General features: G+C 32.0%; 1 protein-coding gene across 1 annotated transcript; it reads left to right on the plus strand.

The window, feature by feature from the left end:
• The first annotated feature begins 7,492 nt into the window (after nt 1–7,492).
• Nucleotides 7,493–9,206, plus strand: LOC133816656 (transcription factor MUTE). The gene is made up of 3 exons (XM_062249031.1): nt 7,493–7,645; nt 7,726–8,160; nt 8,921–9,206. Exons 1-3 carry the CDS (start codon nt 7,550–7,552, stop codon nt 9,020–9,022), a joined length of 633 nt encoding a protein of 210 aa, XP_062105015.1. The 5' UTR covers nt 7,493–7,549; the 3' UTR covers nt 9,023–9,206.
• The last annotated feature ends 3,946 nt before the right edge of the window (nt 9,207–13,152 follow it).

The raw sequence follows: 13,152 nt of genomic DNA on the forward strand, positions 1-13,152 counted from the left end.
AGATTTCCAACATTTTCCAGCTATTTCCTCCGAACCAAAACCCCTAAAATCAGTTCCCAAACCTCAACCAAACCCAGAATTGAGTTCTTAACTCATAACAACACATCAAAGGTAGCATATTAATATCAAAAACTAAACCAAAACCTCACCACATCTCAAAATCCCAACCTTGGGTTTAAAACTCAAGAACACCACAACCAAGCCATAAATTTACAACAAAATAGAGTATGGGATCTTACCTCAGCTGTGTAATTCGACCCCTAAGCTGCTCCTAATTAAATTCATAGCTCCGAGCCTTCAGTTCAAATCAAAATCCCCCAAAATTTAGAAAAAAAAAACTTATCTCCAACCTAGGGAAATAAAGGGAAAACGAGAGAGAGAGAGAGAAACGAGAATGTGGTTTGTTGATTTCTGAGGGTTTCTACTAGCCTAAGTCTATCCAAGGTCAGGGAAAAGACCAAAAATCCCATAGCCTTTACTTAGTTCTTTAATGCCCTCAAGGGAAAAAGGGTATTTTGCCACAATTTCCCCCAATCTCAATTAACACCTCATAGTTTCCCAAATAGTCACCAAGTAACTTCCCATTACCCAATAAATCCCAGTAATGTACTAAATTATCAAAATACTCCTAGGCTCTATTATATTATTTTATAATATAATGTAATATTATATTATATTATAATATAATGTTTTAGATTAAATAAATGTGACAAAGAGTGTCACATATTGTAACATATAATAGAGAGTTACAATATTTAGATATATGAGATATATCCAAATAATGTAACATATTTGGTGTTACAAATTTGTAACTTCCAAATATTACCCTTTATTGTGTAAATTTGGTGTTACACAATATTGAGATGAATTTCATAAAGCCATTGAGAAATGGCTGTTAGAGATATGATTTTAACCCCAATAATGTGTTTTGGGGGTTACAAAATCATTTGGGAGGGTTTGGAACCGTTTGGAAAAACAGCACATTTTCAAGTGCTGAAACTGGGTTGTGGCTGCGGCCACTGAATGATGGTGGCCACGACCTGGGGACAGAGAGCAGTGGGCGCGGCCATTGATGTCCCTGGCCGCGGCCACAGGTGCATTTCAGGCCATTTTTTCAGTTTTTTCCAAATGTGTTAAACGGTTCCAAAAACCCGAATAACTCTCAAATCTCATTTTTAATTCCATATTAATCCAATTAAATATTGGTAATAGCCATGGGGGTTGGTGGAATTTGAAATTCAAAGGGTGTCTCTAATCTCTATAAATAGGAGCATGTAGCTCACTTGAAAGACACAACATTTCTATCCATTAGAACAGTTGGCTAGAAACACCTTGAGGCTTGATAATTCCAGAAAGCTTTTCTAATATCTGAGAGAGATCTCTTAGTGCTTGAGTTAGGGGGAAATAAGCTTTTGGACAAAGGTTTTAAACCTTGTTCAAGTTGGTGATCCCCAACCCTCTTCACTTAGGTTGTGTAAGTAAGAGTTTTCTTGTATTTCTCTTCTCCATTCTATTGTATTGTTTTCTTCTTATTCTCTTGTTCTTTTTACTTGTATTTCTTGTTCAAGAGTTGTAATCTTTTATTTTCTTTTGTTTCAAACACTTTACTTTATTTGTAACATTTTGCTTAGAGTTGTATTTTACTATTCTCTTCTTCTTCACCATCTTCTTCATTTTCTTTGTTTATTTGTAATTTTTAGTTATAGAGTTGTAATTTCTTACTATTTCCATTGAGGCGAATTTATATTTTCCTAACAGGCTCACCCCAAGCCGGGTATTTGACCCCGTTGTGACTAAACCACTAACTTGCTCACTAGGATCCTCTTGTGTCGAATAACTCAAATATATTCACATAATAATATGGTCTCAATCATAAAATACATATATTTACAAATATACCCTCAACAGGTCAACATTACGAAAAAATATCCTTATAATAAGAAACAGGCCCACATGCATGCTTAATACACCTAAACATGCTATAATACTCATATCATAATATAATTAACATAATTAACATAATCATGCATATAGTTCACATAAATCCATTTATTCCCTCATGGCACACTAATCAAGGCACTATGCCTGATTAGCAAATTTGGGATGTTACAATTATCCCCTCCCTACAGGAATTTCATCCTCGAAATTTTACCCGAACAGCTCGGGATACTGATCCCGTATATTTGACTCAAATTCCCAGGTCGCCTCCTTGACCTTGATGTTCCTCCATAATACCTTAACCAAAGGTATAGTTTTATTCCTTAGGAACTTGTCCTTCCTGTCTAATATTTGGAATGGATGTTCCTCATAAGATGGATCTGTCTGCAGCTCTAGATCTTCGTAATGAACATGAGCCTCATCTGATACATACTTCCGAAGCATCAAAATATGAAACACATTGTGCATTGTTGACAATGCCGGAGGCTAGGCTAATCTATAAGCCACCTGACCAATCCTCTCTAGGATCTCAAAAGGTCCTAAAAATTTAGGGCTCAACTGACCCTTCTTCCCAAACCTCTTCACCCTTTTCAATGGTGAAACTCCATGGAAGACATAGTCTCCCACTTGGAACTCCACATTCCTGCTCTTCGGATCTGAATAGCTTTCTGTCTACTCTGTGATGCAAGCATCCGAGGTCTAATCTTTTTGATAGCCTTATTGGTCATATGAATTGCTTCAGGACCCTAGTATTTCCTTCACCCATCTCATCCTAGTGAATGGGCGATCTACATTTCCAACCATACAACATCTCATAAGGAGCCACTCCAATGGTCGACTAATAGCTGTTATTGTAGGAAAATTCTATCAAAGGCAAATACTTACTCCAGGACCCTTCAAAGTCCAAAACGCATGCTCGAAGCATGTCTTCCAGTATCTGAATCTTCCTTTTAGAATGACCATCTGTCTGAGGATGATAAGTTGTACTAAATTTCAACTGTGTACCCATAGCTTTATGAAAACTTCCCCAGAACTTGGAAGTAAATGTGGGGTCACGATCTGACACAATCGACTTCAAAGCCCCATGAAGATGCACTATCCCTTTCACATAGAGATCTACATATCGATAAATTTTCTATTTAACCCATCTGAATGTTCTAATAAAGACTGTGGGCCCGTTCGTATCGCAGATGGCCCAATTTGTATGTTGCAGCCCATCAACTTTATAAGAAACATGCTTTCGACATTGTCAGGGTGTGGCTGCATGTTTTTCCGTATTAGGCGACGTTGTGGGAAATACCAATTGTTGAGTGTATGAACTCAGTGCTACTACTCGAGGTGCCCAAAAAGTTATCAGACAATCTTGTGGTGGCCCAATGCTATAGTGATTGACACCTGACACCCTGTCCAGACCCGAGGAAAAAACTCCTAGACCTGGAGGACTATCGGACTATCGGGTGGTCCTCGGAACGTGGCCTCACTTGGAGACATACATGCTTAAAACAGGGAACTCGGCTTGCTGGGAGGATACTACACTCTGAGGAGCTCTGGACGAACTTTATAGAGCTTCACCATCCTCCCAAGAGCCTAATTGCTTCTCTATAATGATTGCCCCATGTCAAATGATGAATTCACGAACAACATAACCCATTTAGAATTAAAAGTTAAAGTATCACTTGATAAAACTAACACAAGATATATATATATATATATATATAGGGAGCAACTACAACACATCACCCTTTTTTGCAACATCGGTGCATCATTTTTCTATTTCGGTACCTCAATAGTTATAATCCCAAAATTTTTTATATGATGGTGTACATTATAGCTATCTAGAACATCCTACAAATTTTCAAGAAATTCTGAATAAATTATGGTACCAAAACATGGTCTAAACTGTCTGTTGCATACGTGCCTGTTTTTTTGTGTACGCGTGTAAAATTTGACAGTTTGAACTCTGTTTTCGGCTTCGTAAACTTTTCAGAATTTTTTGAAAAATTGCAGGATATTCTAAATACATACAATGTACACAGTCATATAAATTTTTTTGGGATTATATCTATCCAGGTACCAAAATAGAAAAAAGATATATCGGTGTTGCAAAAAAGGGTGATGCATTGTAGTCGCTATATATATATATATAACATATAAATATAAACAATACAACTTTCAATCATTTGTAAAATAATATAAAAAAAAGAAATAAAGCGGGATAAACTTGTGGAGCCACACTCAAAATGTTAATATCTTAAATATTTCCCATGTTGCTGAAATGGAAAAAGTAAAAAAAAAGGTAAGATTAGTTTAGAACAATACCAACCAACAACATAATTTTATTTTTGAAATTGGGGTCTCCCATAATAAATAAATATATATATATATATTAGATACAAGTCATTTTTATAATATTTATATTAATGTCATATAAATTTTAAATAAATATCATATTTTAATTAAATAATTTATTTATTTTTGTTTAAGTTTATGTTTGTTTAGTTTTTGAATTGGGGTATGACAATAAGAAATTATATATTATATGTTTAATGTAATATTAAATATTATACGTAGATTTTAAATTTAAATTGTTTGGTAGTTTTTAAAAAAAAAACAATTTGTTGCTAATTGACAGTATATTATTTTATATGTTTAATATGATATTATTATAATAAGTGAGTTTAAGTTTAATTAAATTTTATTTAAGTTATAAAACATATGATTTTATAATTTTTAAATAATTATTATTGTAAAATATCTAAAAAAATATCCTATTTTAATTTGTTTAATCATTTATTATTTTTAAATAATTATCATTGTAAAATATCTAAAAAATATCATATTTTTATTTGTTTAATTATTTTATTATTTTTAAATAATTATTATTATAAACTATCTCAAAAATATCCATTTTTTTAATTATTTGAGTTTAAGTTTAATTAAATTTTATTTAAGTTATAAAACGTATGGTTTTATTATTTTTAAATAATTATTATTGCAAAATATCTAAAAAATTTCCTATTTTAATTTGTTTAATTATTTATTATTTTTAAATAATTATCATGGTAAAATATGTCAACAATATCCTATTTTAATTTTTTAAATAATTATCATTGTAAAATATCTCAAAAATATCTTATTTTAATTTGTTTAATTATTTATTATTTTTAAATAATTATCATGGTAAAATATATCAAAAATATTATATTTTAATTTTTTTAATTATTTATTTTATTTAAGTTGAAGTGTTTACAAAATACCGTTAAGTATAAATTTTTTCTGTTAACATTAAAAGAATAAAAAACCGTTAAAATCAAGAATTTTCGTTATCTACACACTTTTTATATAGAAGATATATATACATATATATATATATATCAAATTTCTCTAATATTGTCTCCCATATTGCTAAAATGGAAAAAGAACAAAAAGTAAGATCACTTTAGAAAAGGACGAAATAATACCAACAAAAAACATAACAAAATTAAAATTGGGTTTCTCCCATAATATTGATGGATTGAACTGAAACCACTAATGAAGAAAATGGCAACAGGACAGCCAACAGCTCTCCCCAAATTTTTATTCAAAGAAAATTTAGGGAACAATTGCTAAGAAGAGCGCAATGAGGGTATGATACGAAATTCATTCAAATTTTCTAGGGAATGACCATCAAAGACAGACAATAAAGATTGGACAATCCCAAATATAAAATATATTATTAAGACATCTATGCAGATGATGAAATTCAATCAAGAATATGATATACTAAAAAAAATAACTTTCTTAGCCATAGCATCATATTTTTAGCTGATAGTAGTGTTTAAGTAGCTCACCAACAATGTCTCGATCATGTAACTGTACAGGAAAAAAAATATATCAAAGAAAGGCCAATGGAATAAATTTATATGTTGAAGAGTTTGATATTTATGTTAAATACTTCATAAAACCAAAAAAAGGCCAGAAAACTAACTATAACAATAATTTATTATTAACAATAAAAAAAAAGTTTAATAACAACCAAAGAATATAACAAAGAGTATAACAATAATTGACCCAGTGTATGTTTGCGATATTTTATTATTTTAATTATATTAATCGGTTAAAAAGTTATAAAAAATTAATTAAAAAAATAGAAAAAATGAGAAAATAGTAGAATAGTTTGGAAATATTTTAGGTTGATTTTTTTTTTAATTTTTAAATTTTATGGGAGTTTTAATCGAAAAAAATGTTTAGAATAGAAAAAATAGTGTGCCAATAAAAGCTTATAAACATATAAGTTATAACCAAATAATTAATGTAAACATAGTGCAAATACTTACACTAATATAAAGAAAAATACCGATTAAAAAAATTAAATGAAAAATTATTCAAAACAAACAAACAAATACCCAGAGTATATAAAGTATTCAGATACACAATAAAGGGGGAAAAAATCCACCATTATATAACAACTCAGCTTAGCAAATCTATGTACATTTTCAAAAGACCAATGGTTCCTATACTTGATCAAATCCAGAAAAAGTAAACATAAAATTCCAACGATTATGAGAGAAGAAAATCTAACTTCTATAAAACAAAATCTTAAAAAGTATCCAAAATAAAAAATCTAAAATACAAAATAAAATCTTAAAAAAGTACCCTAAATCAAAACACAATTATCAACCATGTTACTATTTAACAAGTTAAAATAATCACTACAAATGAGAGAAGAAACTAGACATCAGAGTCATTTTGTCAACATCTTTTTTCAGCTAATTTTTCTTAATAAAAATGTAGAAAAAAAGAATGATTTGATTAATCTTTGCAAACATTAATATTATATATCATATCGATCGATTAATTCAATCAATTGATATAACATGGAAATATATTTTGATTTTAATCTTCGTCAAAATCAATCATTTTATGAAACGATGTTTAATCGTGTTCGTTTGAGTCTTGACCAAAATTGCACGTGTTACTTTATATCATATCTATATATCACAAGAAAAGAAGTAGTCCAGCTAATGTTTAAAGGGCTAGTTATTACATCGTTTCAACTTAATAAACTATATTGCATTCTTTTTTTTTAACACACAAACACATGTTTTCGACAAGAATTTCATCAATATATAGTGAGTTGAAGTTATAGATCAGTTGGGAAATTAGAAGAGAAAATAAATAAATGGTTGAGCAATATTGAAGAGATGAGCATGGCATGCATGATAGATCAATGCATGAATTAAGAAGCAGATAAATGTTGCAATGGATGAGAGAAATAAAGGAACAAGTATAGATAGCTAGTCCCCTTGCTCTAATTAACTCACTCGTTTGGGCACGTAATTGAGCCTATATAATAAACGTGAGACGTGTAGTTAGTATATGTAGGCAGAGAGAAAGAGAGAGAGAGAGAGAGAGTCCTCGAGAGAGAAACAAACCAGAGTTAGCTAGAAGTACCTCACGAGAGCGACGCATATAGCATTTAATACATATAAACCTAAGAGAGAAGTGTACAGTTTTGGTGCTTATAAATAGGGATAAGCTCAACTATATATATATTATTACTACTTCGTGTGTAGAAGTACTAAACTGGCACACGAACAAAGACGCTCAAATATCCAAAAATAAAATAAAAATGTCTCACATCGCTGTAGAGAGAAATAGAAGAAGACAGATGAATGAACATCTCAAAGTTCTACGTTCTTTAACCCCATGTTTCTATATCAAAAGGGTATATATATATGTACTTTATTCTTTGACATATTTATATGAATTGTATATTTATATATTGATTGCTTATTTCTTTTCTAGGGAGACCAAGCATCAATAATAGGGGGTGTGATTGAATTTATCAAGGAGATGCACCAAGTTCTTCAATCTTTGGAGTCGAAGAAACGAAGAAAGAGTGTGAGCCCTAGCCCTGGTCCAACTCCAAGCCCTAGACCACTAGTACTACAACACACAAGTAGTAGTAGTACTACTACTATTACTCATCTTGATAGCCCTTTGGGATTAGAAATAAGTAACAATCATGTAGTTAAGGAGCTAGGAGCATGCTGCAACTCCCTAACGGCCGATGTGGAAGCAAAGATCTCAGGGTCCAACGTCCTAATGAAGATAATTTCACGGCGAATTCCGGGTCAAATCACCAATATAATTAGTGTATTGGAGAGGCTTTCCTTTGAGGTTCTTCATCTCAATGTCAGTAGCATGGAAGACACTGTTTTATACTCCTTTGTCGTTAAGGTATATATATTCGCTATATATTAACGTATAGAAAACCTATTATTATTACTCACAATTTAACATCGAAAGAAACTAATTAAGTACATAATATATATATATATATATATAATGATCTAGCTATGTAGAGAAATCAAATCAATCAATTAATTAGATGATATATAAATTTATATGCAACTTCCCTGAAATTGAAGATTAAGGTATAATATATGTGTGAAATCATGACAAGATATGGTTATAGGTTAATTCAAACAGGTTTAAGTAGACCAGTTTCGACAATATACACATATATGTATGTGCTTGCCCAATCAAGTTTAGACAGTGGATACGACATTAATTAATATTTATTACGTAGTTTGTTTGTAGTAGTATATTCTGTATGCATGTGTGTATATATATAATTAGATAGATAGATAATGATCATCAGAGAATTAAGGTAGTGACCTAGCAGCTAGACTTTCATTCCTGTAAGTTAATAATATTCATGATGACAAGAAAAACGATCACTAACGTGCGAGTTAATTTAATAAGATGGCTAACTAAAAAATAATGGCGGCTTAGCTATAGGTATATATATATTTATATCCACATTTTGTTGCACTAGCCAGCCATATATAGTACATATGAGTTATTGCCTCAATGGATCAATCAGCTTTGATTGCCTGGACATGATGATGATCTTTTTAATGTATAAATTAATTAATGGATGTTTGTGTATATATATAAACATATATTTACATTTTGGATATATTCTGTATTACAGATAGGGCTGGAATGTCAATTGAGCATGGAAGAATTGGTGCTTGAAGTTCAACAAAGTATCCGTTCATCAGAATCTTCAAACGCCATCCTTTATGCAGAATAGTTACTTTATTATTTCGTTTTCCTGTTTCATAGCCAATAATATTATTCAAGCTTTTCTTTCTTTCTTTCTTTTAAATATTTATATAAATATATATATGAAATTTTTTAGGTTGGGGTATCACTTTTGCCACTATAGCAGAGCCGTTTTTAATTTGGCACTTGAAGAAATTACAATCTAATTTTTTTTGTATGATTGCGTTCGTTATAGTTATAACAGTTTTTCTGTTAATTTTTTAGAAATTCCAAATAATTTACAGTATCGAAATCAGAGTTAAAAAAGTCACTTGCACGCATATCTGATTTTTTTTATACACGTGGAAAACTGACTGTTTGAAATCTTATTTCGGCAATGTATATTATTTAGAATTGACTGAAAATTAACGTGATGCCTACTAAGTTTTCGTACAAAAAAAATTGTGTTATAAATTCTCTAAGTACTAAAAATAAAAAACACATCTACAATAGGTGCAAAAGTAATGCCCTACATAAAATCACCATTTATATATATATATATATATAAATAAGGAATTCTCCTATAGGGGCTTCACTTTAAGCTCTACCGGTAGGGCTCTCAGTGTTTCTCGACCCGTCAACAGTTTTCAGCGCGATTTTTTTATGACCGTGTATATTGTAGCTATTTAGAGCATCCTGCAAATTTTCAGAAAATTCTGAATAGTTTACAGTACCAAAAACTAGGTTCAAACATGTTTTCCACGCGCATAAAAAAAATTAGTCACGCGTGCAACAACATGTTTGAACCTAGTTTTCGGTATTGTAAACTATTCAGAATTTTCTAAAAATTTGCAGGATGCTCTAAATAACTACAACATACACGGTCATAAAAAAAAATCGCGTCGAAAAGTGTTGACGGGTCAAGAACACTGAGAGCCCCACCGGTAAGACTTAAAGTGAAGCCCCTATAGGAGAATTCCTATATATATATATATATATATATATATATGGTAATTGTGTCCTATATTGTACCTACTGCTGCTGAGATGTTATAGTATAGAAACATGTGTTAGGTACGTATAATAAGTTTTTAAGATTTAAATGATTGTCGTCTTGATCATGCATGCGATTTTTATAATATCGAAGCATATATTATAATCCTTATATACAGAGTAAAAGAATGCGCGAACTTGTAACTTCCATCATGTAAACTCTTTACTTGAGAGAGTTGAGTGAGCTGTCCTCAATTTTTTTTTTTGGGAAATTAGAAAGATGTATTCCAACAAAACAAACCATTTACAAACTAAGAGCACCTTAAAACAAAGGCCTGCACAAGGACTATACAAATATGAACCAAGTATGTAATTCAATAGTTTCTCAAACCATTCTATATCTTGCTTGCCAATATGCTTTGGCCAAACAAATAAAACTCTATTCTTACCAGTTTCAACTATCCTTTTTACAATTATATCGATTCTAGCTATTTTCAAGGACCAAAAAGCATCATTTCTAGCTTGCCAAACATGATAGACCAGGGCAGCAAGGCAAGCAGCGAAGCAGAGTTTCTTGAACTTGCTTATCCTTGCTCGAGAATTCCACCTAACCAACTGCTGAAGTGAATCAGTTGTAGCTTTCCAATTGAGCCAGTTTTTGACTTCCTTCAAACACATTTTGCTTACAGCACACTCAAAGAACAAATGGGCAGCAGTTTCCTTCTTAGTTCCACACAAAAGACAAGTACAATCCTGCACTATACTAAGATTAAACAACCTGTCCCTGGTTTTTAAACGATTTTGGATAGCTAGCCAAAAAATAAATCTGTGTTTGAGAATATTAAATCTACCCCAAACCTCCTTACTCCAGTGAAATCTATCAGCTTCTGGCCAAATGAGATTGTACCCCTGTTTTATCTTGTATTTGCCTGCCAAGAATTGATGCTCATCAACCAGATTTTTAGGATCATCCTTTACTGCAACCACCTTCTTCCAATACCAACTACTCTGCAACGGGGCAGCGTAATCCCACAAATTCTGGTCTTTTATGTACACATTATTGACCCACTTGACCCACAAATCATCCTTCGTAGATGAAATTGCCCAGACATACTTCCCAAGCGCTGCTTTGTTCCAGGCCAGAATGTTTCGGAAGCCAAGCCCTCCAGCCTGTTTAGATCTACAAAATTTCTCCCAAGCAATCATTCCCGGACTTGAACCAATTGTTGTCTTGTGCCACAAGAAAGCACGGCAAATAGCATTGACCTCCTTCAGAATTTTTTTCGGAATAAGAAATAATTGACTCTAATATGAGTGAATAGAGATGAGAACCGAATTAATAAGAGTGATCCTCCCAGCAAAAGAAAAATTTCTAGTGCTCCACCGTCTTATACGCCCAGTCATTTTCTCAAGGAGAACTGCACACTCCTTGACTGAGATTTTTTTAGCACAGATTGGCACTCCCAAGTATCTGAAAGGCAAGAAGCTTCTCTGAAAACCAGAAGCATCTAATAGACGATGCACCTCATTTTCTTCCATGCCACCACAATAAATGGCTGATTTCGCTTCACTTGGGAACAGACCCGAGGTCTTAGAAAATAACTTCAACCCTTGCAACATGTAATAGACCGATTTGAAGTCACCATTGCAGAATAATAATACATCATCAGCAAAGCTAAGGTGGTTCAACGTAAGCTCCTCACATCTATCATGGAACCTGAAATCAGTTATCTTCCCAACCATCTCCATAATTCTAGACAAGTATTCCATGCCTAAGACAAATAAAAAGGGGGACATGGGATCACCTTGTCTCAGCCCTCTTTTTGCTTCAAAGAATCCATGTAACTCACCATTAAACATCAAGGAAAACTTAGGTTTTTTCCATTCTTGTATGCGTAATATAAATGTATTTATAGCTATGTAACAAAGCTAGGTTTTTTCGAATATAATCATGATCTGGCTATATTAGAATTAATGTAGAAATTAGTGCAAACATCAAAATTTAACATGATTGTCTTTTTTCTCTATAGGAAATTTAATATATATTTATATCTTGCTTATATGCTATTAGACGGTAATTGTTGTGGCTTAACATAATTGTTGTGGCAATTGTTAGTTTCAACAGAAATAGTTAATTAACTATTAAGAAATTAAGTTGTGACTCTTCACAACATGTGATAGCTCTTCAAAAGGTTACAAGCAAATATAATTAATTAATAACTAATATAAAATTAAATTTGTTAAATATATATAAGGAGATAGATCTAACGGAATATTATAAAAGAATATAGTATTTATCTAAAATAAACAAAATCTTCGATTGAATAGATGTGAGAGGAGAAAAAAAAAACTCTTCAAATCATTGTATTAATTGGTTCGGTGGAAGATGCCTCACAATCACAAAACACACACCTTTTTAAAAGTTATTGGAGAAGAAGCAGATAACAAGAGACCCAAAAACCAAAACTTTTCACCAAAATGATGAACCGGTTTTCCATGTCAAGAAAACCATTTTTTGGAACAGTTGATCGTCTCTTCAAAAAATCATCGATCAAACACAACCAAAACAACAATAGAAAGCGCTAAAGAGACATGGTCATCTTCATCATCATCGAGCTAACACATTTTGCTCATCTTGTCATTGATAAATTTTGGTCACGATCCTCATCGATCTTGCCATCAGGAACAATTAATATTTGGAAAAAGAAAAAAAGTGGACAAAAGACATCCTCAAGTTTTTATTTTGTGTTTCCAAAAATGAGCAGTACTATAAAAGACGAGGAAGAAGCATGCAAACAACATATTCGGAGCATCAATTATCATATCCCACGCAGACGCCAAAATGAAGAGGAAGAGGAAAAAGACGATGCCATGAGTGTTGTTTGAGAAATGTACCATGCAGACAAAGTCCTTCCTATTCTTAATGGGGACTACTACACAGGACAATGGTTGGACAACTTTCCTCACGATTGAATAAGGCGAGTACCTCTGGACTGATGGTTGCATGTACGTGAGAAAGTGGTTCATGAACTTTCTTCACAAACAAGGCAATATGTCAAATGGCAAGTACCACTAGGTACTAAATATGTAATAATTATGTTTGTTTATGTTGAAATTGTAAATACATATGAATTTTGGATATGTTATAGAAATAGAGGAAACTCTACCCATTTCATTTTACAATTTA

The sequence above is a fragment of the Humulus lupulus genome, chromosome 2 (genome assembly GCF_963169125.1).
Source record: "Humulus lupulus chromosome 2, drHumLupu1.1, whole genome shotgun sequence".
Classification (NCBI taxonomy): Eukaryota; Viridiplantae; Streptophyta; class Magnoliopsida; order Rosales; family Cannabaceae; genus Humulus; species Humulus lupulus.